This window comes from Lynx canadensis, chromosome D1 (genome assembly GCF_007474595.2).
Source record: "Lynx canadensis isolate LIC74 chromosome D1, mLynCan4.pri.v2, whole genome shotgun sequence".
Lineage (NCBI taxonomy): Eukaryota > Metazoa > Chordata > Mammalia > Carnivora > Felidae > Lynx > Lynx canadensis.
The window spans coordinates 106,856,243-106,879,593 of record NC_044312.2 but is presented as its reverse complement, the minus strand read 5'-3'; the positions used below and the strand labels follow the sequence as shown (position 1 = coordinate 106,879,593).

General features: G+C 48.7%; 2 protein-coding genes, 9 non-coding genes and 1 pseudogene across 12 annotated transcripts; 11 read left to right on the top strand and 1 right to left on the bottom strand.

Moving 5' to 3' along the window:
• Positions 1–271: 271 nt before the first annotated feature.
• LOC115526668 lies at positions 272–449 on the bottom strand (annotated as a pseudogene).
• A 3,113-nt stretch (positions 450–3,562) lies between these two features.
• On the top strand, positions 3,563–3,638 carry LOC115526620. Its single transcript, XR_003972672.1, has one exon. It is a non-coding gene; the product is annotated as a small nucleolar RNA SNORD26 (small nucleolar RNA).
• A 270-nt stretch (positions 3,639–3,908) lies between these two features.
• Positions 3,909–3,982, top strand: LOC115526619. Its single transcript, XR_003972671.1, has one exon. It is a non-coding gene; the product is annotated as a small nucleolar RNA SNORD27 (small nucleolar RNA).
• Positions 3,983–4,300: 318 nt separating this feature from the next.
• LOC115526618 lies at positions 4,301–4,375 on the top strand. Its single transcript, XR_003972670.1, has one exon. It is a non-coding gene; the product is annotated as a small nucleolar RNA SNORD28 (small nucleolar RNA).
• Positions 4,376–4,751: 376 nt separating this feature from the next.
• Positions 4,752–4,878, top strand: LOC115526624. The gene has a single exon (XR_003972676.1). It is a non-coding gene; the product is annotated as a small nucleolar RNA SNORD22 (small nucleolar RNA).
• Positions 4,879–5,088: 210 nt separating this feature from the next.
• LOC115526617 lies at positions 5,089–5,154 on the top strand. Its single transcript, XR_003972669.1, has one exon. It is a non-coding gene; the product is annotated as a small nucleolar RNA SNORD29 (small nucleolar RNA).
• Positions 5,155–5,329: 175 nt separating this feature from the next.
• On the top strand, positions 5,330–5,398 carry LOC115526621. Its single transcript, XR_003972673.1, has one exon. It is a non-coding gene; the product is annotated as a small nucleolar RNA SNORD30 (small nucleolar RNA).
• Positions 5,399–5,680: 282 nt separating this feature from the next.
• Positions 5,681–5,749, top strand: LOC115526622. Its single transcript, XR_003972674.1, has one exon. It is a non-coding gene; the product is annotated as a small nucleolar RNA SNORD31 (small nucleolar RNA).
• Positions 5,750–5,991: 242 nt separating this feature from the next.
• LOC115526623 lies at positions 5,992–6,116 on the top strand. The gene has a single exon (XR_003972675.1). It is a non-coding gene; the product is annotated as a small nucleolar RNA SNORD22 (small nucleolar RNA).
• An 8,960-nt stretch (positions 6,117–15,076) lies between these two features.
• On the top strand, positions 15,077–15,267 carry LOC115526665. Its single transcript, XR_003972714.1, has one exon. It is a non-coding gene; the product is annotated as a U2 spliceosomal RNA (small nuclear RNA).
• A 279-nt stretch (positions 15,268–15,546) lies between these two features.
• Positions 15,547–23,297, top strand: WDR74 (WD repeat domain 74). 2 transcript variants are annotated; one of them, XM_030331394.1, is made up of 13 exons: positions 15,547–16,173; positions 16,573–17,023; positions 17,110–17,216; positions 17,306–17,427; positions 18,830–18,905; positions 19,716–19,862; positions 20,003–20,104; positions 21,298–21,398; positions 21,486–21,541; positions 21,872–22,017; positions 22,102–22,158; positions 22,460–22,906; positions 23,031–23,297. In XM_030331394.1, the coding sequence occupies exons 2-12, from the start codon at positions 16,960–16,962 to the stop codon at positions 22,637–22,639; spliced, it is 1,158 nt and encodes a 385-aa protein (XP_030187254.1). In that variant the 5' UTR covers positions 15,547–16,173; positions 16,573–16,959; the 3' UTR covers positions 22,640–22,906; positions 23,031–23,297. The 2 variants fall into 2 exon arrangements, with proteins under 2 accessions (XP_030187254.1, XP_030187253.1); XM_030331393.1 differs by lacking the exon at positions 15,547–16,173 and having other exon boundaries at positions 16,307–17,023.
• LOC116738364 (testis-expressed protein 54-like) lies at positions 22,831–23,236 on the top strand. The gene is made up of 2 exons (XM_032595093.1): positions 22,831–22,906; positions 23,031–23,236. Exons 1-2 carry the CDS (start codon positions 22,831–22,833, stop codon positions 23,234–23,236), a joined length of 282 nt encoding a protein of 93 aa, XP_032450984.1.
• Positions 23,298–23,351: the final 54 nt, after the last annotated feature.

Sequence of the window (23,351 nt, the reverse complement as noted above, 5' to 3'; positions counted from 1 at the left end):
GGAGGTCACCAGTGTCAAATGCCACAGAGAGGTCAAGAAAGATGGAAGTATCTTATGGGATTAAGTGAATGAGGTCAGTAGTGGCCTCCGTGGAGGGGCGGGTACAGGAGCTGGAGTGCAATGGGTTAAGGACAGAATGGGAGAAAAGGTCATCGCTGGAATGGGGACGGTGCAGTTTCAGAGATTCCTACTTTGTCTTTCCCACTGTGATAGCTTTTTTCCCCCAGCCCAAAGACCTGATGTGGTGGTAATGCGCTCCAACCTCAAGTATATCAACCCCGTTAAACACCCGGGGACCAGGGAAATGATGAATGGAGTACCCAAAGCAAGCTCTTATTCTAGCCCCCGCTCCCCAAATCAATGGAATACACTGTCCTCAGATACAGGAGGTATCAGATGTTAAACTGATAAGAACAGATACCACACTTGAGCTTAGCCAAAAGATCAATTCCTACCCATATCGACTCCCTATTATCCCAAACCTTCCTCCCTCAGGTCCACAAATACAGCATATGAGCCTGTCCTTATAACCTTCAACATTCTTGTCTCCCCTGAGACCAGGCTAATCCTCCCCAGTGTCACGCTTCTCCACAATCCAGTAATTCTGTCATCAAATTGGGACTGTTTCTCCATGGAAGTGAGTAATTCCTGGCAAAGCGGTAGTTATTTGTATATCCACTTCCGTTAAGCGAGGCAGTGCCTCTTGTAGCCAGGTGAGGGCAGAGTTGCTCCCTGAGCAAACCCTCCCGGACCTCTGTAAGCAAGGAGCACCTGTGATATGTAGGGCAATGAATTGGGGCTGGAAAAAGGTCATTCGAAATGTATGGAGATAAACTGATATATACTGAGTCCTACTTAGTGTCTTGCATTCTTCCAGGCAACAGGGATACAATGATGATTTACACGGGCATGATCTTGAATTAAAGAGAGTTATAGTGGGAGGCAAGGTGAATCAGGCTTGGGGAGGGAGTGGTGGTAAAAAAAAAAAAGCTGGCAAGGAAAGCAGGGGTCTTAACGGCTATACTGGTGGGTCCTAAAGACGATGGAAAGGCACTGAAGTTTTATGAGCTGAGAAGTGAGACTTGATCATAATTTTTTATTTGGAAAAATCACTCTGGCTGCAAGGGGGAGAATGGATTGATTGGAAGGGAGGAAACCAGGCCCAGGGAGCAGGTTACATTTTTTGTAAAAACCTCAGGGTGAATGGCTTGAATTAGGGTAGCAGAAGTGGGGGGCATGGACAATTGGGTGGAATGAATAGTGAGGTGAAGTCCATTTTGGAAAAGTTGAGGAGTCTGGGGACCAACCAAGTGATAACGTTCATCCAGAAGGCAACTGGACTTACCGCTGTGAAGCTCAGGAGAAAGAGCCTGGGCTGGAGTCATAGGCATAATGCTGGTCATTAAAATCATGGGAGTGAATAAGGTGGCCCAGGCAGAGTGAGAAAAATAGCTGGGTGTGGCACCCAACTGGGGGGTACATTACTGTTTAAGGAATGGCTACACTATCTACTTCAAGAGATCACTAAGACTGTTGCATCCACACGACTCCTGAAACAGAATGCTACGGGCACCAGTGACAGTCACAACAAACTTTATTACAATGAGAGACAAGGCTGACCGATCGGGACCAACACTCTTGATAAGCGTGCGCCCCGAACAGCCGGGGTACAGAGTTTTTATAACCGATCACATCGTTTTATCATCACCTGGGAACAGAACAAAGAAAGTTTCCAGATGAGTCAGAAACAGTTGCCAGATGAGTTAGAAACAGTTGCCTAACGAGGTGTTTATTTTAGACTTTCTGCCTCTAAGTTGCAACCAGTGGATCCCCTTGACCCTGCCTCTGATGCTCTTTTCTTTGGACTTTTGTTTCCTTAATTGGTGAAGCCTAATTTACAAGAGTATGAGGGGTAGTTTACAAGAGTGAAGAAGGCTGTTATCTCTTAACCTTCAGTATCAACACAAAGTTGGTATTTTTCAAGCGAAGCGTTAGCCCTACACTACAATTTAACCCTTACAAGACATTATGAGAAATGTCAACAGTGGGAGAGGACAGGGTCTCAAGAACTGTGGGAACACAGTGTTTCAGGAAATAGGGAATGGATCAACTGGGTACAGTGTTGCCGAGAGGTCAAGAAAGTGACTGAAAATCGTCTTGAGAAAGCACAGTGGACATGGCATATACAAATCAGCCAGGTAGTTTGTCAACATGAAAATTCTGATTCATTTGGTCTGTGGAAAGACCTGGGATTCAGGGGCACCTGGGTGGCTCAGCAGGTAGAGCACGCAGCTCTTGATCCCAGGGTCCGTGACTTTGAACCCCACGCTGGACAGTGGAGCCTACTTTATATATAACCTGTATATGTATACGCCCTGCTACAAGCCAAGCTCCTAGCGACATCGGACGGTAAAAACCGTCGCTCGGGAAAAATCAGACCCTGTCAGAAGATCCAAGCGGAGCAGGAGCACTGAGGGCCTGATTCACATTCCCAAAATGGCTCCGTACAAAGGGCCTTCCGCTGCCCGTACCCCACAGCCGCCCTCTACGCAGGGACCCTGCGCACCAGGCCTGCAGAGGCGCGCCGGGAGGCAGGCGTGTAACCGGGATGACGCCGGTCGAGACTTCAAGATGAGGTTCAGGGGGAACCTCACGGGGAGGCGGAGCCTGCACACCAGTTTAGGGTGTGTGTGGGTAAGGGGGGGGCTCAGGGAATGGTGTGGAAGCAGGCGGTCGTGACCGGGACGGAGCGTCTCCCAAGATCGTTGCAAAGCCGGGACCTCTGCGTTCTCGTCCCACAGAGAGCCGGCGGTACGGACCCCGCTGCAATGAGCGCCAGCGCGACTCCCTGAGACGCATGCGCGTCTTTTTTCGCGCCCCCAGATGCTGAGTGTGCGCGCTGCACTCCCGCCTTCCCTGGAATTCCCTACCCACAATTCCCCAGGCTCGCGCGCTGTCTCCATATGCGCGTGCGCCCGCCGTAGTCCCGCCCATAAATCCCGTGGGCCTCTGCGAGGTGGTATTTAAGTATCTCGCTGCCGCCCGTCTGCCTCTTTTTTTTTTCACGGTGTCAGGTAAGTATGTGGGTTGTTTATCTTTTTTTAAAAGGTGAAGCGAGGGAAAAATAAAAAGTGAGCGTGGCTTGCCTGAGCACTAATACATTGCATTTATTGGTTGGTGGGGGAGGGGTAAGAGCTCGGCCACGGCCTTGAGTCCACGAAGCAGCCGCGGAGCTTTGTGAAGGACAAGATGGCGATGGCGGGCCGTGCCGGCGGCCCTCTCTGTGATGAGAACCTTTTCACAGACCTGTACTGAGCTCCGTGAGGATAAGAAACTCTGAAGAGACGGGCCTTGCACAGCCGAAATGCGACACAGTCGTAGCTCCGGCGGACAAAACGATTGTGAAAAAGCCGGTGTTGATTTAATGTCCTCTTGTCTGCAGGGTTCAGGCGCACGTCTGAAGGCTAGAATGGAAAAGAGCCGACCTGTTAGGGTAAGTGGGTGGTCCTCTTTTACCCCCTCTTCCTCCGTTGTCGAGTGTACGGGGGCCCTGTGGGAAGTGCTACGGGGATGATACTAAGGATTGAACTCTCTCTTTCTGATGGAGTAGTGGAGAAAGCCTAAGAGTTCTGAGTAGCACCAGCCCGCAGCGAATGTTCGGGTGTTTCGCGCGGAGGTAAGAAGACCGACTGCAAAGTATGAAACTAAGTGAGAGGTGCTCCCCTTTTTTTTTTCCTTCCAGATGTGGTTCAGCTCAAAAGACCTTACGGGTTGGAGGATGGGACAAGACCCATCCCTGCAAAGTAAGCATTCCAGTGATGCTCCAGGTGGGTATGCAGTGATTTACCGCAGTTAAGGGTGGGCACTGTGTCTAGATGGGGTTTGTTCTTGTTCAGATTATGCTGACCACTCTGTGATGAACATAAAAAAAGACAAGCATATGGCTGATCTTAAAAGTGATGTCATCTTCCTGCTGAGAAGTGGACCAAGAGTATTCAAGGACCTATGAATGGCTATTTTTAGGTACATATAATGCCTTTTCTGTTTCCAGCATCTCCTCCCCAAGCCTGAGGAATCCAGCTGCCTCCAAGGGTGAAGACAGGTAATTTTTTGACCAGATGAGGGGATTGGAGTGTCCTCTCCTGTTTGGCCTACAACCAGGAGAGCAAAATGAGCAGTTTTGCCTTTTTGCTTCTTGCAGCTTATTCCTCTTAGAATGACTTTCCTGTGGAGGGAAAGAGCAACCCAACAGTACAGTTAATTCTTGAGATGGTGTGCTCTCCCTCACCCATATGTCACTGTCAGATGATTTGAATAGATATGCTGATCCTCTGTGAGGTACAACAATTAATAGCATGTTAGAGTTCTGATGGCAGTTTCTATTAATGAAGAAACTTTGTTCTAGCCTAGTACTTTTTGATAACCATCTGGTCTCCTTTTGCAGGTCGTCCTGATGGTGGTAATATGTTGATTTACATTATGGTGAGTAGCTTCTCCTAATACTGTTGTTTTGTTAGCGTATATGTGAACCCATCAAAGGGTGATTTTTTTTTCATCGTGTGGTTATTTGTCTTGTTGTGACCAAAGACTTGATCAGCCCGTATAACTTTCTAGTTCTTTTTCCTTGTAGTGATATTTCTTGATCTATTTCTCTAGGTGCCCACTGATGTGCTCAGGGTCGAACTCATGGAAAGAGTTAAGGATGGTGAGTACTTGTAACTTTGCTGATTACAGCTTGCCCCAGAGTATAATGCCAATGAAGAGAGCAAGCATCCTGTCTTACCCCTGCTCTAGCCCCAGAGCCAGTAATGGTGAACCCACTGGGGCTAACTGGGTGAGAGGATGAGAATTTGTTCCATAAGGAACTGTCTGAGGTACAGCGTATCCCTGTCAATAGTATTTGCTTGGGTTTTCTTCACTTAAACCCATTAATTATATAGCTAGAATAGCTTTGGCTGTTTTAGATACTTGCTTGGCTAATTACATGATCTTCTTCAGGAGCAGCTTGTTCGTGTATACTACCAAAAGGCCTCCAAGTTAACAGGTTAGTTGGTTAATGTCTGTGGTTCATGCCACCAAATAGGCAAGTTTCCATGATGAATAAAACTAGCTCACTATGACTCCACAATGAAAACATGTGAACACCTGAGAAACTGGAAAAAGTAGGAATGGAGGGGATGCCACGTGGAAGGACTTTTCATTACCCACAGCTTTGTCTTTCTCTAGGTATCGTTACCCATAACCTGCTCACTTGCTCAGAGGTGAGTAGTTTCCATATGTGATACCTGAAGCATATTGGATACAAAAAAAAACACCCTTTGGGGCCTAAACACGTGATGACTTGCATGGAATCTCGTTCGGCTGATAACTTGCTGTTGAGATTGGAAATCTGATTTTCCTAGAAATGATGGTTTTAAAGGGGAACGATTTATTGCTGAAGGTAAGCATTACTGACTCCAGTCTGGTTTGTTTCAGGTTCAGCACCTTCTCTGGAGCCCAAGAATGATTTGAGGTGAATGCCTTTGTAATGTTGTCATTTATAGCCATTATGTAAAATTTACTAGGTGTTTTTAATGGGGAGGGGGCAACACTTTGGTCTGGGTAGCTATTCAAAGAAGACATTACTGGCTTAATTCAGTCTTGTCTGTGGACACCCTGAACCATCTGTGACAAGCTCCCACTCACCAGTGATGAATTCAATACCGCCCCAGTCTGAACACTGTGACTGAAAGGTATTCTCTGAGCTGTGAGCTTATCTTAGAGTAAGAAGTGGTAAGTTGGCTGGTGGTTTCTATGTAAGATGTGCATGCAGAATACTACATAACCTTTACAACTGTGCCTTCCCTCTAAGCAATAGGGACCCAGGGGGATAACTGAGAGGCCTATAATTCCCAATCATTCTTTTACAGGTACCCTCAGCCATTTCTCTGCTCAGCTCCAGTCTGAAGTCAGGTGGGTAAACCTAGATACTAGATGGTCCAAATTAAAACTTCCCAGTGAAGAAACAGTCACATGTCTTACTTCCTGTTCTAGTCCCAGAGCCTGTAAAGGTGAACCCACTGGGACTGGCTGGGGGAAAAGAGGAAGCTTGTTCCAGAAGGAACAGTCTGAGGGATTACAAGAGATTTCTAAAGATGGGGAAGGGAAGGACAAGTCACTTTGACGTAGAGTGTTTTTTTTTTTCTCCAGGTCTGAAGAAGGAACAAGGCATAGGTAATGGGTAGGTATTTGTCCAAATACTGGTGTTTATTTAATGTTTATTTTTGAGAGAGACCACATGTGAGTGGGGGAGGGGCAGAGAAAGATGGAGACACAGAATCTGAAGCAGGCTAACAGAAAAACAAAAGTATACCTGAAAGTAGGTATGCTAGGGGTTTTTTTTTTGTTTGTTTTTTTTTTAGAAAGCAAGTGGTGGAAGTGGGGCAGAGGGAAAGAAAATCTTAAGCAGGCTCCATACTGAGTGTGGAGCCCCCTTGGGGCTTACCCACATGACCAGAGCCTAAATCAAGAATCATGTTCAACCAACTGAGCTATTGATGCTCTCCAGTGTGAACTAGTTTAAAGGGTAGTCCCTTGTAAACTCAATGTAGTACATACATTCTTCTTGTCTACCAAGAAAATGCACTTTATCCTGTACAGGAATTCAGTTCTTTATCAAAAGGGAATTTTCAAGTCCTGTTTTTGTACAACCTAGTTATTGCAATTAACATAATTGTTTAATCCTTTCTAAATACAGGTTTAACCTTCATTGGGACTTGTGCATGTAGCTGGATAGAAAGAAATAATCCTGGGGAAGTTGTCAGTATCCAGTTTAATGTGGCACTTTGCCTGATGCTATCTAGCTCAGGGAAGCATTGTTCAAGGAGCCTTCTAAGATCTTCCCTGCCCCAATACATGCCTCACTGCATGAAAAGTTTCCTGGCTTTGGGTGAGCCTTAGCTCTGCCTTAACTTTGGCAGGCTTGGTTCATAAGGCACAAAGAGCCATAAGGCATAATCACCATTAAGGACCACCCAGACTCAAAATATTCGCTGACAGATTTTGGTATTTCATTGCCCTTTTTCTGCATATAAAATTCCCAACATTTCAGTGGAGTCTGCTTTCTGTAGGATCAGGCCAGTAGCCCCTGGATTTCTGTTCCTCTAATGAGTTTCTGGGTCTCTACATTCTTCCGTTTATCTGGAATTGTCCTGGTTCTTGTAGGTAACTCGGGGTCCCACTCAAAAGTCCCTGCTAGGGGGTACCTGGCTGGCTCAGAGCATGCAACTCATGATCTCAGGATCCTGAGTTTCAACTCCATGTTTGGGCAGAGCCTACTTCTAAAGTTTTTTTTTTTTTAATTGTGAATGTTCATTTTTCAGACAGGGAGACAGAATCCCAAGTAGACCTCATGCTGTCCAGTGCAGAGCCCAACGCAGGACTTGAACTCTGAAACTGAGATAACCTGAGCTGGAATCAATGGTTCGACATATAACAGACTGAGCCAACGAGGTGCCCCTAAAAAAAATTTTCTTAAGTCAATGCTAAAAAGGCCTACTTTGGCCAGTTGTGTTTATCCTGTTGGTGTAAATATAACGGTGAGAATAATCCTGCTTGTGTCTGTCTTCTATTTGTTCTTTCCATGGGAAACCAGAACTTCTGTTCACTTAGGACATCTGGTAGGAATGCTCAGTGAACACCTGAATTGACATCAGACATCCATCCTTCCATCTACTTGTGCCATTGTTTCTGAGCATAAATTTAACCAGTGGCATTAAGGTACATGAATGAGTACTTGAAAATTTACAATCTCATTCAGATGGATTGTCGCCTCACACATACCAGTGTTTTCAAGTCTTTGCTTTTTAATTGGCCCTGGGCAAGCCAGCTTTAGGGGTGGGCAATAAAGCCCACAAACCTATGGCGCTGTTGGGGAGCGGATAGTTAGACTTATGTATAAGTGGGATGCAAATAGGTTGCATAAGAAAAGATACAAGGACCAGCTTTTAAAGTTGGTGGGGGAAAAATAAAGCCTGGGAGGAACATAGGAGAAACTCACAGTGAGCTATCACAAGCAGTGAGAATCTGCAGTGCTGACCAGGAAACATCAGGTCACTTGTGTCAAAGCCACTAAGGTCAGGTGGACTTGAAACAAAACAGCAAGCATTAGCTTTTACTACAGACCAGCCCCTATGCACACGACCTCTCACCCCAGTACTTACTGTGGGAGGTCTTTGCCAGAAGTACCCTTGGGGGGCGCCTGGGTGGCGCAGTCGGTTAAGCGTCCGACTTCAGCCAGGTCACGATCTCGCGGTCCGTGAGTTCGAGCCCCGCGTCGGGCTCTGGGCTGATGGCTCAGAGCCTGGAGCCTGTTTCCGATTCTGTGTCCCCCTCTCTCTCTGCCCCTCGCCCGTTCATGCTCTGTCTCTCTCTGTCCCAAAAATAAATAAACGTTGAAAAAAAAAATTTTTTTTAAAAAAAAAAGAAGTACCCTTGGATAAAGGGGAACCAGCAAAGAAGCGACTTGTCCCTGTCACAGAATACCAGGGGAGGAGAGGGTTACTATTCAAGGTCCTAGGTACTTAAACATCAGGCCGGGTGCTATCTCTGAGTCTGGAGGCTGCTTCTACTCTAACCCAGTTGAGGGATTCAGCAAGCAGACGATGGAACCAAAGTTGGATCTAGGCTGGTACAGGGGCCAGAAGGTATTCACTGGAAGAGTCTGGTTGACAATGAAGCCTTCCAGGAATACTATTCTCACCATTTGGCAAATGAATTCAAATTAAGATCCAAGTCAATGGCTACTCTGGCTAAAAGATGAGATCACAGACAATATGGAGGAATGGGGGAGAGGGCTGGAATGATTGAGGCCTGGCTCCTCGAGTTCCTGATGCCTCAGACCACCTTTACCCTGAGCTTCAGGTACATCCACTTGCCCCTTGACCTCCTTCCCTGATATATCTAACTGGACACAGTCCCTGGAGTCCCTGTCCTGCCCAGGTCTGCTCCCCCCTGTCTCCCCACCTCCATGAATGGTCACAGCACTGAGCAGCTGCTGTGTCCCAAACCTAGCAGTGTACTGATCACAAGAGCCATGGCCTTGCTTTTGCCGTTGTTGATTGCTGTTTAGTTACATTCTTACAAGAGGGAGGGAAAGGGAAAATAGGACAGTGAGTGCATAAGATAGTTTGAAATAACAGTGGTTTTCAAGCAGCAGTGACTTCATCCCCCAGAAAAAAATTAATCCCTGGAAACGCTTCTGGTTGTTAAAACTTTGGGGGTGGTATGGCACAAAAACAGACACACAGACCAATGGAATAGAATAGAAACCCCAGAACTAGACCCACAAACGTATGGCCAACTCATCTTTGACAAAGCAGGAAAGAACATCCAATGGAAAAAAGACAGCCTCTTTAACAAATGGTGCTGGGAGAACTGGACAGCAACATGCAGAAGGTTGAAACTAGACCACTTTCTCACACCATTTACAAAAATAAACTCAAAATGGATAAAGGACCTAAATGTGAGACAGGAAACCATCAAAACCTTAGAGGAGAAAGCAGGAAAAGACCTCTCTGACCTCAGCCGTAGCAATCTCTTACTCGACACATCCCCAAAGGCAAGGGAATTAAAAGCAAAAGTGAATTACTGGGACCTTATGAAGATAAAAAGCTTCTGCACAGCAAAGGAAACAACCAACAAAACTAAAAGGCAACCAACGGAATGGGAAAAGATATTTGCAAATGACATATCGGACAAAGGGCTAGTATCTAAAATCTATAAAGAGCTCACCAAACTCCACACCCGAAAAACAAATAACCCAGTGAAGAAATGGGCAGAAAACATGAATAGACACTTCTCTAAAGAAGACATCCGGATGGCCAACAGGCACATGAAAAGATGTTCAGCGTCGCTCCTTATCAGGGAAATACAAATCTAAACCACACTCAGGTATCACCTCACGCCAGTCAGAGTGGCCAAAATGAACAAATCAGGAGACTATAGATGCTGGAGAGGATGTGGAGAAACGGGAACCCTCTTGCACTGTTGGTGGGAATGCAAATTGGTGCAGCCGCTCTGGAAAGCAGTGTGGAGGTTCCTCAGAAAATTAAAAATAGACCTACCCTATGACCCAGCAATAGCACTGCTAGGAATTTATCCAAGGGATACAGGAGTACTGATGCACAGGGGCACTTGTACCCCAATGTTCATAGCAGCACTCTCAACAATAGCCAAATTATGGAAAGAGCCTAAATGTCCATCAACGGATGAATGGATAAAGAAATTGTGGTTTATATACACAATGGAATACTACGTGGCAATGAGAAAAAATGAAATATGGCCTTTTGTAGCAACGTGGATGGAACTGGAGAGTGTAATGCTAAGTGAAATAAGCCATACAGAGAAAGACAGATACCATATGGTTTCACTCTTATGTGGATCCTGAGAAACTTAACAGGAACCCATGGGGGAGGGGAAGAAAAAAAAAAAAAAAGAGGTTAGAGTGGGAGAGAGCCAAAGCATAAGAGACTGTTAAAAACTGAGAACAAACTGAGGGTTGATGGGGGGTGGGAGGGAGGGGAGGGTGGGTGATGGGTATTGAGGAGGGCACCTTTTGGGATGAGGACTGGGTGTTGTATAGAAACCAATTTGTCAATAAATTTCATATATATATATAAAAAAAAAAACTTTGGGGGTGGTATACTGGCATCCAGTGGGGAGACCCTACGATGCACAGGCCAGCTCCCTCTACCACTCCAATGAATCACACAGCCCAAAATGTCAATAGTGCTAAGTTGAAGACACCCTGAGATCTGTGAGAAATGCCAGCAGGGAACAAGAATCCGTGATTTGGTAAGAAGGTGGTCAGGGCAAGCGTCTCTGAGGAGGTGACATTTGAGCTAAGATGGGGAGTTCTGGAGGCTAAGGAAGGAACAGCTGATGGGATGAACCGGAGTCAGGATGTATTCTGGAGTAGACGCAACAGGACTAGCGGACAGAGTGGATGTGGGGGTGAGTGAAGGGAGCATAAAGGCCATTCCAGTGGGGACAGTAGGGAATGATTTTGGATAGCGTGAGTCTCAGATGCCTCCCTGACACCCAAGGAGTCAAGCAGACGTGGTATGGTATAGGAGTTGCCTGAGGTTGGAGTCTCCACCACTTACCAGCTGTGTGACCTGAAGTGGTTCAGTTTCTCCATCTGTAAAAGACGGAACATGACAGTCACCACTTCTCTCTCAAGGCTGTCACTACATACAAAGCACTTGGAATGGTGCCTGGCACCACTGACCAGTCAGGCTGGAGACAGGGAATCCGTTGTCACCATAGCACCGAAAGCCCAGGCACCAGATGAGAGGCTTTCAGTAGAAAGTGTGAATTCGAATTTCTAGAGAGCTGGGGGACGGGGGCGGGGGGTGGGGGGGGGTGGGGGCGGTTCACACAAATTAGCAAAGGGGGTGGTGGAATTGGTGGCCAAGAGGAGAACTGGTGCTTCTTTTCCAGGAGCTGTCCAAATCCACCCCCGAGTCGCCACGGGAAAGTGGGCCCAGTGGAGCCAGCCTTGAGTCCAGGAGACCGTGCTCTCAGACAGCCCTGCCACAAGCCGAAGCAGGGCTTCCGGGACCATCCCCATCTATGCCCCCATTTTTTTTTTAAATGCTTATTTCTTTATTTGGGGAGAGGGGCAGAGAGAGAGACAATCCCAAGCAGGCTCTGCACTGTCGGCATAGAGCCTGACGCGCAGCTGGAACTCAGGAACCTGTGAGATCAGGACCTCAGCTGAAATCCAGAGTCGACCCTCAACCCACTGAGCTACCCAGGCACCCCTGTACCTCCAACTTGATATGACCTCATTAGGTGTTTGGACGCCGTCAGGTTCTCCTGTCTCTTTAGGACTGTGGTTGTTAATGAATGGGCTTAGGGGGCCCTAAAGAATCCCCCCAGGAAATGGTATGCAAGATGTGTGTAAGGCAACTCATTTGAGGAAAGCTTCAACAGATTCTCAGAAGGGTTGGGAGATGCAGTTACATTAAAATCAAAATCTTCAAACTGACTAGGCTGTTCTTTGACATGCTCTATATTGTGCTGATTTTTAAGTTTATACCATTTCTTTTTTTTTAATATTTTTTTTAACATTTATTTATTTTTGAGACAGAGAGAGACAGAGCATGAACGGGGGAGGGGCAGAGAGAGAGGGAGACACAGAATCGAAAGCAGGCTCCAGGCTCTGAGCCATCGGCCCAGAGCCCGACGCGGGGCTCGAACTCACGGACCGCGAGATCGTGACCTGAGCTGAAGTCAGACGCTCAACCGACTGAGCCACCCAGGCGCCCCAAGTTTATACCATTTCTTAAGAACACACACACACACACACACACACACACACGCACACACACAAACACACACACACACAAATAGAAAGTCTAAAATTGTTTAATCAATTTATAAACAACAAGAAAAGTACCATTAAAACATTTTATGGGGGGGGATGTTATAAGCCTTTGAACATGTGACAATATATAGTGTGTCACTTTTGTGAAAACAAAACATCAAATTTATTTTATTATTATTTCAATGTTTATTTTTGAGAGACAGAACGCAAGCAAGGGAGGGGCAGAGAGAAAGGGAGACGCAGAATCCGAAACAGGCTCAGGCTCTGAGCTGTCAGCACAGAGCCCAATGCGGGGCTCGAACCCACAAACAGCAAGATCATGACCTGAGCAGAAGTCAGAAGCTTAACCAACTGAGCCACACAGGTGCCCCCAAGACATCAAAGTTAAAATGTATGCACACGGAAAGAATATCCTTCCCTTGGCCTCACTTTGCCTGTCATCAAAGCCAGTGATTCTCTGTGATCCCTTCCACTTCCCTCCACCTCTGCCCTCACAGCCACCCTGCCCAAATCCCCTCCAGCTCTTGCCTGGAGAATCACAGGAGCCTTCTCCCAGTTTTCCCCAGTAGACCACGAACTCACGAAGCCAAAGGTCCTGTCTGATTTTATCATTGTAGAGTACGTGCTCCATAAGCATAAACAAATGGACACATGGCCTCCCAGGAGCAAAGGTTAATTTCCAAGTTCTTATGGTGCCTGCACTGTCAGTCTCCCATACTTGTATAGAAAGGGGCAGGGTAACAGCGGACTGAGGGTGAAGGAGCCACTCCCCACTTGCCTTGGCTTCAGAGGAGGAACAGGGCTGCTGCTGACTGCAGACCGACCTGAGGAAGCACGGGCCACCAGATCTGTGTTCTGGGATGCTTGGCTGTACATAGCCTGGGGTAGAAGGTGAAGCCCGCTCAGCTAGGGGGCTGTGGCCTCGCCTGAGGTTGGGTCCAGTAGAATTTGGAGAAGGTTCAGATGGAAAGAAACTGAATGTTGCTTTTGCCCCTGTATTGGTTTTTATTGCTGTTGAAACCAATTACCACAAACTCAGTGGCTTAAAACATAACAACTTATTATCTTACAGTCCTGGAGGTCAGATATCCAAAACAGGTCTCAGTGGGCTAAAATCAAGCTGGGTCCGCAGGACTGCATTCCGTTCTGGAGGCTCTAAGACAGAGAATCCGTTTCCTTGCCTTTTCCAGCTGCTAGAGGCTTGCCCACATCCATCTGATGACCTCCTTCCATCTTCAAAGCTAGCAATGGCTCATCCACCTTATACGTGCTCCATCACTCTGACGCTGGCTCCTGCCCCCCTCTGACCCTGATGAGGACCTTTGTGATTACAGGCACCCACTTGATAATCCCAGATAAACTCTCCTTCCCCCAACTCTTAATTTAACCACATCTGCAAAGTACCTTTTGCCATGTAAGGTAACACATTGAGAGGTTCTGAGAATTAGCACGGGAGTATCTTTATTGGAGGCAGTATTCTACCGGCCACACCTCCTTAATTCAGCCCTCCCTGGAGGCTCTGGATTTACATATGGGAACCTTTACAAACTGCCTGTTTATTAGCATCAGGGACACAATGCTGAGAGCCTTGCTCTCTAAAATCATAGATTATAGAAATTTTGCTAGTTGAAAGCCTGTCAGTGAGAACAGAAGGTCCCACCTAGTCACCTTGACACAGAGACAACGGCCTCTATTTCCAGCCCGGGCGTAGAGCTTCAGTGAAGGAGATTTCCAGCAGAACGTTCCACATTAAAAAAAAAAAAAAAAGAACGCTCCACATTTATATTAATATACTTTCCAAGGAAACGGGACCTCAAGTCCTTTCTCAGCTCCGGCCTGATCATCAATCCTTTTCATACAGCCGGACTTCGCCTTGAGCCTACAAAAGAACTGCTTCGTTTACATTTTATCTACACTGGCCTCAGCCTGTCTCTCCCACCTGGGTTTAGGAATCGGGACCCTCCAAAACGCCTTTCTCCGGGCATCTCTTCCCTTGTGTGAAGGGCGCACGGTGGACGATGCGTCGTAAACGGCAAGATGTAAGTGGTTTGGGGGTGGATGGTACAGTCAAGGAGGAGGCGCGGAAGGGAGGGGAGCCCTAGAATGAGAGGGGAATGCAGCCCTAAAGCCCAACCTCAACTGGGTTCTCACTACCGCCGTATAAGCGCGTTATTAGTCCCCAGTTAACAGAAAAAGATTCCAAGCAACCGGCCTTATGTCATCAAGTCAGGAACTGGCGAGCAGGGATCCCAATCCAGTTCTTCGGACTCCGAAGCCTGTACTTGGGATCGATAAATAAACGTCCCGGGGAAGGGCGCCACCACCTACCGAAACGCCTTCCACCCACTCACCGAGAGCGCCGCGCTGCCTGCAGGCGGGGAGACAGGCTCGAGTCTGGGAGGCAGAGACCACGCCCATATTGAAATCCAGACTTGTATGTGGACCAATCCCAAGAAAGAAAATCATTAGCAGGGCGGGGTTATGTAAAACACGCGGAGCGAGTACAGGCAGGCAATGCAGCAAAGACCACTATTTAAGATCCTTTTTAAAAAAAATCTAGCTATTATTATAAAGGAAGGATAATGAGACGTTGAAATTAAGAAGTATTACATATTTCAAGGTAATCTAATCATTATGTCATAGAAATCGCCACAATCGAAAAAGCTATAGTAAGGGTAAGGGTTGCCAGGAGGCGGCTGCAACGGTATCGCTTCTCGGCCTTTTGGCTAAGATCAAGTGTAGTATCTGTTCTTATCAGTTTAATATCTGATACGTCCTCTATCCGAGGACAATATATTAAATGGATTTTTGGAATTAGGAGATGGAATAGGAGCTTGCTCCGTCCACTCCACGCATCGACCTGGTATTGCAGTACTTCCAGGAACGGTGCACCCCCCTTTTGGGGGAACAATAATGGTTCCAAAAAAAAGAATATTGCTTTCAGGACGGCTTTGGCTTAAATAACAAGGAGTAGTGGCTTTTCTTGAACGTTCCAGGCCAACGGGGCTGCTAAATAGTTTGATTGGTGTCTGGCTTTAACCCAAGTTATGACTTACCCGACTTGTGAGCTCGCGTGTCCCCTCTCCCCCCGCAGGCTCCGCGCTGGTAACTCAGAAATTGGAGTCTCTTTCGGGTTCTGTGTCTTTTCCGCGGGCCGTGGTCTGTCTTAATAATATATTGCTTACCGTGGAGCGTTCTGATACAAGCAAGTAAAGTAACTTGAGAATGATCCCCGTTGTTTCTTACTCTGCGTGCAGAAATTGTTTTCCTGGTATGTTTATCGATGTGCTTCTCCCCCAGGCAGTTTCTATTTGGTAAAATAACTTTCTCGGTCTGGGAGCTGGAGTAGCAACTTTTTTTCTCTTGCACTTTTAGAAAATGCTTTCTTTAAAGGGTTCAAAAACGATTTGCAGGTTTGTTTTATCCTGGATTATAAAGGGGAACTCCCGGGGGATCGGCCCAGCCTAGCCTAAACCCCAGGTGTACCCCTGAGTTTACAACGAGAGGAAACCGCCCACCAACAAAGAGGACGTCTCGCAAAGTAAAGGAGTAATTTAAAGAAAGACTTTTAAGGTTAAGGTGGAGTTTAGATTTGATTTAACGTAATAGGCTCAATACAAACTAGGACTGTGGAGGGGAGACAAAGGGGTCAATGTCCAGTGTACCCTGTGAAGTAGACATCGTGCTTGTTACCTTGGTAACAACGTTTGCATAAGTGTGGAATGTTGTGCTCAGAACCCTCATTCACAGCTCTGCAGCTGAGCTGGAAATCGTGGCTGCTTCTCTGTGGAGGCCTTGTGCAGGTAAGAGTGCGATGCTTTATTTCTTACTGATAAAATTTTAAACGGGCAAATTTCTGGTACTCTAATCTCAGAGAACAAAATCTCTGTAATAAAAGTGTAGTCATTCACAGGAAGGGTGGTTACATTTATGCAGCAGCTTGTACCTGGGAGAAATACTGTTAATTTTGCAGTTTTATTCTCAGTTGGAGCTGATGTTTTTTACCATCACCAAAACTCAATGCGAGGAAATAAAAACGACGCAGCTACCTCCACTTTCCAGGTTTCTATTTTAAGATCATCGGTTTCATTTTCCCCATCCTTCGTCGGTTTGTGGCTTTTATGCTCGAGGTTGAAGCCATGCGCCTCAGTGATTTTTTTTTTTTTTTTCTCAAGTGTGCTCGTCTTTCTTGTCTTGTACAGAAAACATATTACACGATGCTTTGGAGCAGGGAGGCGCCTTCCACTCCAAGTACACAACTGTCAAGTTACTCTCCAGATCTCCACCAGCACCCCCAGAGTTCGTAAAGCAAAACCAGCTGCAGAAGGCAGGGGACCAGAGGATCTTTACTCTTCTCTTCTTTATTATTTTAAGTTTGTATTTATTTAAGTGATCGCCACACCCATCGTGGGGCTTTAGAACTTACGATACGGAGATCAAAAGTCACGAACTCCTTCCACCCAGCCAGCCAAGCGCCCTTCTTCCGGCTTTTTAAACTGCAAGAGACGGCGTTCATCCGGATCAAACGCGGCGCGCTGGTGACGCAACGCTGCGCCGGAAGTGCGAGCCGTGGGCTGTTGGGTTCCGTTATGGCGGCTGCTGGGGCACGCTGGAACCATGTGTGGGTGGGCACCGAGACCGGGATCCTGAAAGGTGGGTGGCCGGGCCCAGCATCGGGAAGTGGGGGGGGGGTGTCCCTCGCTCGCGACCCCGGCGCGACTGACGCCCGCCTCCCGCAGGGGTGAACCTTCAGCGCAAACAGGCGGCGAACTTCACGGCGGCAGGACAGCCGCGGCGCGAGGAGGCGGTGAGCGCCCTGTGCTGGGGCGCGGGCGGCGAGACTCAGGTGAGCGGCCGCTGGTCGGTCCCGAGCTGGGGGGATCTACGGTGCGGCAGCCTCGCTCTGGTCGCCATCCTGCCCTCCTCTGCCCGCAGATCCTGATGGGTTGCGCCGACAAAACAGTGAGGTACTTCAGCACCGAGGAGGGCAGATTCCAGGGCCACAAGCACTGCCCCGGCGGGGAGGGCACGTTCCGAGGCCTCGCCCAGGTCGACGGGTAAGACCGAGCCCCTCGCTGAACGCTCAGGTCGTAGGGACAGCGTGGAGGCAGGCTCTCGTGGGACTGCCGAATAATGGGCAATCAACCCTTAGGGACCCCAGCCTGGGCTGAGTGACAGGCCAGGTGCTGTTGAACACCTGCTTATTAATAGGCATTGGACGAAATGCAAAGGCTGCAGGCAAACCAGACACGTGCAGTACCTGCCTTCATGAGTTTGCATCAAGGGTATTTTTCCTGGCTCCATAGCTTTTTGGATGACCCTGAGCAGGTCACTGAATAGTTTAGAGTATGTTTGAAACTGGAGACTAACAACCACCAACGATACGGTGAAGTTCCCAAAGGAAAGGATAGGAAAGTGTTAGTGGTTAAGTAACTGGGGGTAGCTTTCTTCCAAAGAGGGAGGAGGCTGTGAACAGGCTGTGTGGGTTTGGTGGTGTTCTGAAAACTGACTAGTCGAAGTGCCTGTGTAGGTGAGTCACTTGAACTGGGCCATGAAGGATGGGTAGAATTTTGACAGGAGGAGAAAGGAGTAAGCGCGTTTCAGAAAGAGACTGCTGCCTGGGCTGAGGCCAAGGATTGGTGTCAGGCTACATGGTAATTTCAGGCAAGGTAAACAGCATTTGGGGGTGGAAACCGAGGGCGCGTTTTAGTACAAGATGGGCAAGGTAGGTAGTGATTGAATGTGAAGGCCTTTCAGCGTCAGACTGAGAGATTTGCACTTATGATTTTGCAGGTGGTTTTGAGCGAGGAGGGGTGTGGAGAATGGGTTGGAAAAAGTGGTTGAGAACCTCTTGCCAAAGCCCAGGCAAGCACCGCCACAGCCAGAACCGAGGCGGGGAGGGTGGGCAGATGTGAAAAAGAACATAGGCTCGGGCTTTACACAGATCCTGGGGGAGGCTTGCTTGGGGAGGGGGTGTGTGTTTTAGGGAGAGATTGACATTTAGTGTCTGGAATGCCAAACAGGGAACTTGAGAGAAGAAGCTAGTGTTTGACTTTGGCCAGACCCGAACGTGAGACCAATCCCACTTCAGCTCTTTCAGAGCTACTGATCCTGACCCCTGGTGACCCACCCAAGGTTCAGAAAAACCGGCAGGGCCGGCTGCCCCCAGATAATAGCAAAGGCACTCTGCTTTGGAGTATCACACGCTTGACTTTCCAGCTCTGGTTCTGACATTTAGAGCTGTGTGGGCAAATCTTTTTACACTTCTCAGAGCTTGAGTTTCCTCACTTACAAAACTGAGAAACCATCCCCCGTTGAGGATATTAAATAACAAACATGGGAGGAGGGAGTCTAGTTAATGTGAATCTGGGGATGGGTTGACTAGGGCCCAGAGAACACTTGAAATTCATACTTACTTACTTTTTGTTGTTGTTTACTCTAACCTCCCTCTGCCCACAGTACCCTCATCACATGTGTGCATTCTGGGATTGTCCGGGTCTGGCGTAACAATGACAAGGAAGCATCCTCTGACCCAGTAAGGCTCCCCTGCCCTGCCAGTGATGGGGAAGATGAGGGCCCGGGTAGGAACCGAGGGAGGGCTTTGGGGGAAGAGGGTTTTTTTGTTTGTTTGTTTCTTTGTTTTGTTTTGTTGTTGTTGTTGTTTTTTAATTTACATCCAAATTAGTTAGCATATAGTGCAACAATGATTTCAGGAGTAGATTCCTTAGTGCCCCTTCCCCATTTAGCCCATTCCCTCTCCCACAACCCCTCCAGTAACCCTCAGTTTGTTCTCCATATTTATGAGTCTCTTCTGTTTTGTCCCCCTCCCTGCTTTTATATTATTTTTGTTTCCCTTCCCTGACGTTCATCTGTTTTGTCTCTTAAAGTCCTCCTATGAGTGAAGTCATATAATACTTCTCTTTGACTGACTAATTTCGCTTAGCATAATACCCTCCAGTTCCATCCACGTCGTTGCCAACGGCAAGATTTCATTCTTTTTGATTGCCGAGTAATACTCCATTGTATCTATCTATCTGTCTATCTATACCACATCTTCTTTACCCGTTCATCCATCGATGGACATTTGGGCTCTTTCCATACCTTGGCTATTGTTGATAGTGCTGCTATAAACATGGGGGTGCATGTGCCCCTTCAAAACAGCCCACCTGTATCCCTTGGATAAATACCTAGTCGTGCAATTGCTGGGTCGTAGGGTAGTTCTATTTTTAGTTTTTTGAGGAACCTTCGTACTGTTTTCCAGAGTGGCTGCTGCACCAGCTTGCATTCCCATGGGGGAATAGGATTAAGGACTCCGGAACTGACTCTCATCTCCTGTCTCTTTCAGCTCCTGGAGCTGAGTGTGGGTCCTGGAGTGTGCAGGATGCGCCAAGACCCAGCACGCCCGCACGTGGTTGCCACGGGTGGGAAAGAGAATGCTTTGAAGGTGTGGGACCTACAGGGGTCGGAGGAGCCTGTGTTCAGGGCCAAGAATGTGAGTGACAGTGGCGGGAGGGACTGGGGCTGAGGTTCAAGGAGGCTGAGGCCACTGAGTTGGGGGGTGATGATGAAGAGCTGAAGGACAGGGCCTATGAGCCCTCCTGCAACCTGTCCCCCCTCTATCCACCCCACCAGGTACGGAACGACTGGCTCGACCTGCGGGTTCCCATCTGGGATCAAGATATACAGTTCCTTCCTGAATCTCAGAAGCTTGTCACCTGCACAGGGTACCATCAGGTGAGGTACTGCCCCACCTCTACCTCCTCCGGGGCTTAAGCAGCCTCCTAGAGAAACAACGAAACAACCTGCCTGGTGGCACAGGCCGACCTTCATCCTCTGTCTCTGAGCTCCCAGAGGGAGCAATCCCCCCGCCCCCCGCTCCCCGGCCCCCGACCATCCCAGCCCCATGGCTGAGCCAGAGACCTTCTGGTACATTGTAGGATGAGTTTTCTGAACTGTGACCCTTCCTTCGCTTCCAATGTGCAAAGGAGGAGAGAAGAAGGGAGAATTCTGCTTCTTCACAGTAGAATCCCACGGTCCAGGTGTCATGAGAGGACACTGGGTTGGGTGTCAGGGGAACTGGGTTCTGGTCTTGATGCAGCCTCTCATTTGCTTTGGGACCCAGGCCTGACCCACTCCTCTGCATCCTCGGCTCCTTGGCTTTTTTTTTTTTAATTTTTTTAATGTTTTCATTTATTTTTGAGACAGAGACAGAGCATGAGCAGGGGAGGGGCAGAGAGAGAGAGGGAGACACAGAATCTGAAGCAGGCTCCAGGCTCTGAGCTGTCAGCACAGAGCCCGATGCAGGGCTCGAACTCAAGGACCGCGAGATCATGACCTGAGCCAAAGTCTGACGCTCAACCGACTGAGCCTTCCAGGCGCCCCCTCAGCTCAGCTTTATAGGAGGGAGGGCGGGCGGGCCCGACTGGAGATCTTTACAGCTGGCCTCATTTGAAGTCCTAAGATCCCGGCAGGACTGGGTCCCTGTGTTTGTCCCATTTCCTTTGCTCCTGCATACTGAAATCTGATCTTGGGGATATGTCGCTGTTCAAAACACACTGTGAGGGCTTACTCTCCCCTCTGTTGCTCAGGCTAAATTTCTCTGCCTGAAATTCAGTAGTCTCTGAAAATTGGACTGGCTTGCCTTTTCATGCCAAGATGGGAGTATGGAGGGGTGGAATGCCCACACATGTGGACCCTGGAAATGCTGTCACCCCCCCTAACCTGGGGGACCTCTCTCCCTAAGCAGATCTCCTCTGCCCACTCTTCCCTGACACTCAGAGCAAGAGGGGGGTACGTTTCAGATGAGAAAGTTTCTCTAAGAGTGGGTCATAAGAAAGCAGTGTATGAAGGAGGGAGTGAAGATACAGACAATCCAGGGACGGGTATGTGGCGTGAGGGTGCTCTCGTGATGCTTCGGTATTCTCCAGGTCCGTGTCTACGATCCAGCCTCTCCCCAGCGTCGGCCAGTCCTAGAGGCCACCTATGGAGAGTATCCACTTACGGCCATGACCCTCACTCCCGGGGGCAAGTAAGTGTTGAGAGGACACAGAGTGGGGCTCAGAGAGGACTCTAGGAGGCTCCTGCTGACCCCACCCACCTCTGGTCTCCTCCTTAGTTCAGTGATCGTGGGCAACACTCATGGGCAGCTGGCAGAAATTGACCTTCGGCAAGGTGAGTGGACTAGGGAGCCTTGCAGGAGGGGAAGAGGTGGGAGGAAGGGCAAGATTCCCTCTGAGGGGGTACAGTGGCATGGTGGAGCCCTCATTCAGGTGCCGATTGCCTGGGTTCAAATCCTGGTTCACCAGAAGCTGTAGGGTCTTGGACAAATTACTTCAGTTCTCTGTGACATTAGCTCCTCCACCTGTAAAATGGAGATATTAATGACAACTCCTGTCCCCACCTTATGTTGAGGTATAAATATTGAAACATAAAGCGACCTGAAACGGTAAACAATGGTTGTTGGCTGGCCGGCTAGTGCTGATGCCTCCCCCTCTCCTCCAGGACGCCTACTGGGCTGTCTGAAGGGGCTGGCAGGCAGTGTCCGAGGATTACAGTGCCACCCTTCAAAGCCCCTACTAGCCTCCTGTGGCTTGGACAGAGTCTTGAGGGTGCACAGGATCCGGAATCCACGGGGTCTAGAGCATAAGGTGAGAGCTGGCTGCCTTGTGTGCCCCAAGCCACGTTTCCGTTTCAGTGTCCCTAGCTCCTTATGGCCCCTCTTGGTTTTGTAGGTTTATCTGAAGTCTCAACTGAACTGCCTCCTCCTGTCAGGCAGGGATGACTGGGAGGTAAGCAGCTGGGTCTTGGAATGTGGGAGCAAGGGCACAGATGTGAGCACTGCCCCATGGAGAGAAAAAAGAAACAGCTGGAACACAGCCAGAACTGTCTGCCTGTCAGCCAAGTTACTTAAGTTCTCTGAGGAGGGTTAATAGTTATAATCCTGGCAGGGCTACTGCAAAGGGCCACATAGGAGCATGGATGGGAATAGTGTCCGGGAGCAGGAATTGAAAGTGCTTTCCCAACTAGATCCTCCTTCCCCGGGCCTCTGTTACTGTGCCCCAGATTCCTAAGTTTTCTCCCACTCACCAGGATCAGCCCCAAGAGCCTCAAGAGCCCAAAAAGGCGGCCCTAGAAGACACAGAGACAGATGAACTTTGGGCCTCCTTGGAGGCAGCTGCCAAGCGGAAGCTCCCTGATTTGGAGCAGACCCAAGGGGCTCTCCAAACCAGACGGAGAAAAAAGCAGCGGCCTGGATCCACCAGCACCTGAAGAGCCTGTGCTCACTTTGTAAATAAACAGTTTAACACCCACCATGACCCTGAGCCTTTTGTGATGGGAGAATGGAAAGAGGACTGGCTGCCCCCAGCGCTGGTGCAGCAGGATAGCTGATGTCACAAAAGCCAGGCGCGGAGCCTGGTGGGCTGGCGTGGGCGGCACGGAGTTCGGGGCCGCTCGGGACCATGGGCTGCTGCCAAGACAAGGACTTTCAGACCTCCGATGATCAGGCTAAGGAGGCTGATTCGGAGGAAGTCGAAGGTGAGACCCAAGACACACCAGCGGGACCCAGGGAGCGGGAGAAGGGGCTGCGCCGAAGGGGATCGCCTGGGAGGTTGGACCGGGGAGGGTAGAGCAGAGCTCAGTGGCCTCGCCATCCCCGCAGGCACCGAAGAGGTCGATATGGACTCGCCGGACCAAAAGACTCTCAAGTCGAACGAAAGCCTTCTGATCACCGTGCTGTGGCGGCGGCTATCCCTGTGCAGCCGTCGGGGCTCTCGTTCAAACAAGAGGCACTCAGTCCAGAGTCAAAAGCATGCGTTACAGCAGAGCAACCGGGAGGGGATCCTGGAGGAGCCGGAGAAGGGGTGACCCCAACCTGCTCTCAATCTGCCCCAGCCTCCGGAGAATAAAGTTTCTAACGTGTACCTTTCCTATCTTGCTTGTCTCCGCTGCCCGCTCTGGGCACACTGGACACCGCCGGGGC

Bases quoted from the DNA above. Each gene is read 5' to 3' on its own strand.
- WDR74 (XM_030331394.1), top strand. From the start codon at position 16,960: ATGGCGGCTGCTGGGGCACGCTGGAACCATGTGTGGGTGGGCACCGAG. The intron at 17,428-18,829 runs GTAAGACCGAGC...CTCTGCCCACAG, and splicing joins GGCCTCGCCCAGGTCGACGG to TACCCTCATCACATGTGTGC. The intron at 19,863-20,002 runs GTGAGTGACAGT...CCACCCCACCAG, and splicing joins CTGTGTTCAGGGCCAAGAAT to GTACGGAACGACTGGCTCGA.
- LOC116738364 (XM_032595093.1), top strand. From the start codon at position 22,831: ATGGGCTGCTGCCAAGACAAGGACTTTCAGACCTCCGATGATCAGGCT. The intron at 22,907-23,030 runs GTGAGACCCAAG...CCATCCCCGCAG, and splicing joins TGATTCGGAGGAAGTCGAAG to GCACCGAAGAGGTCGATATG.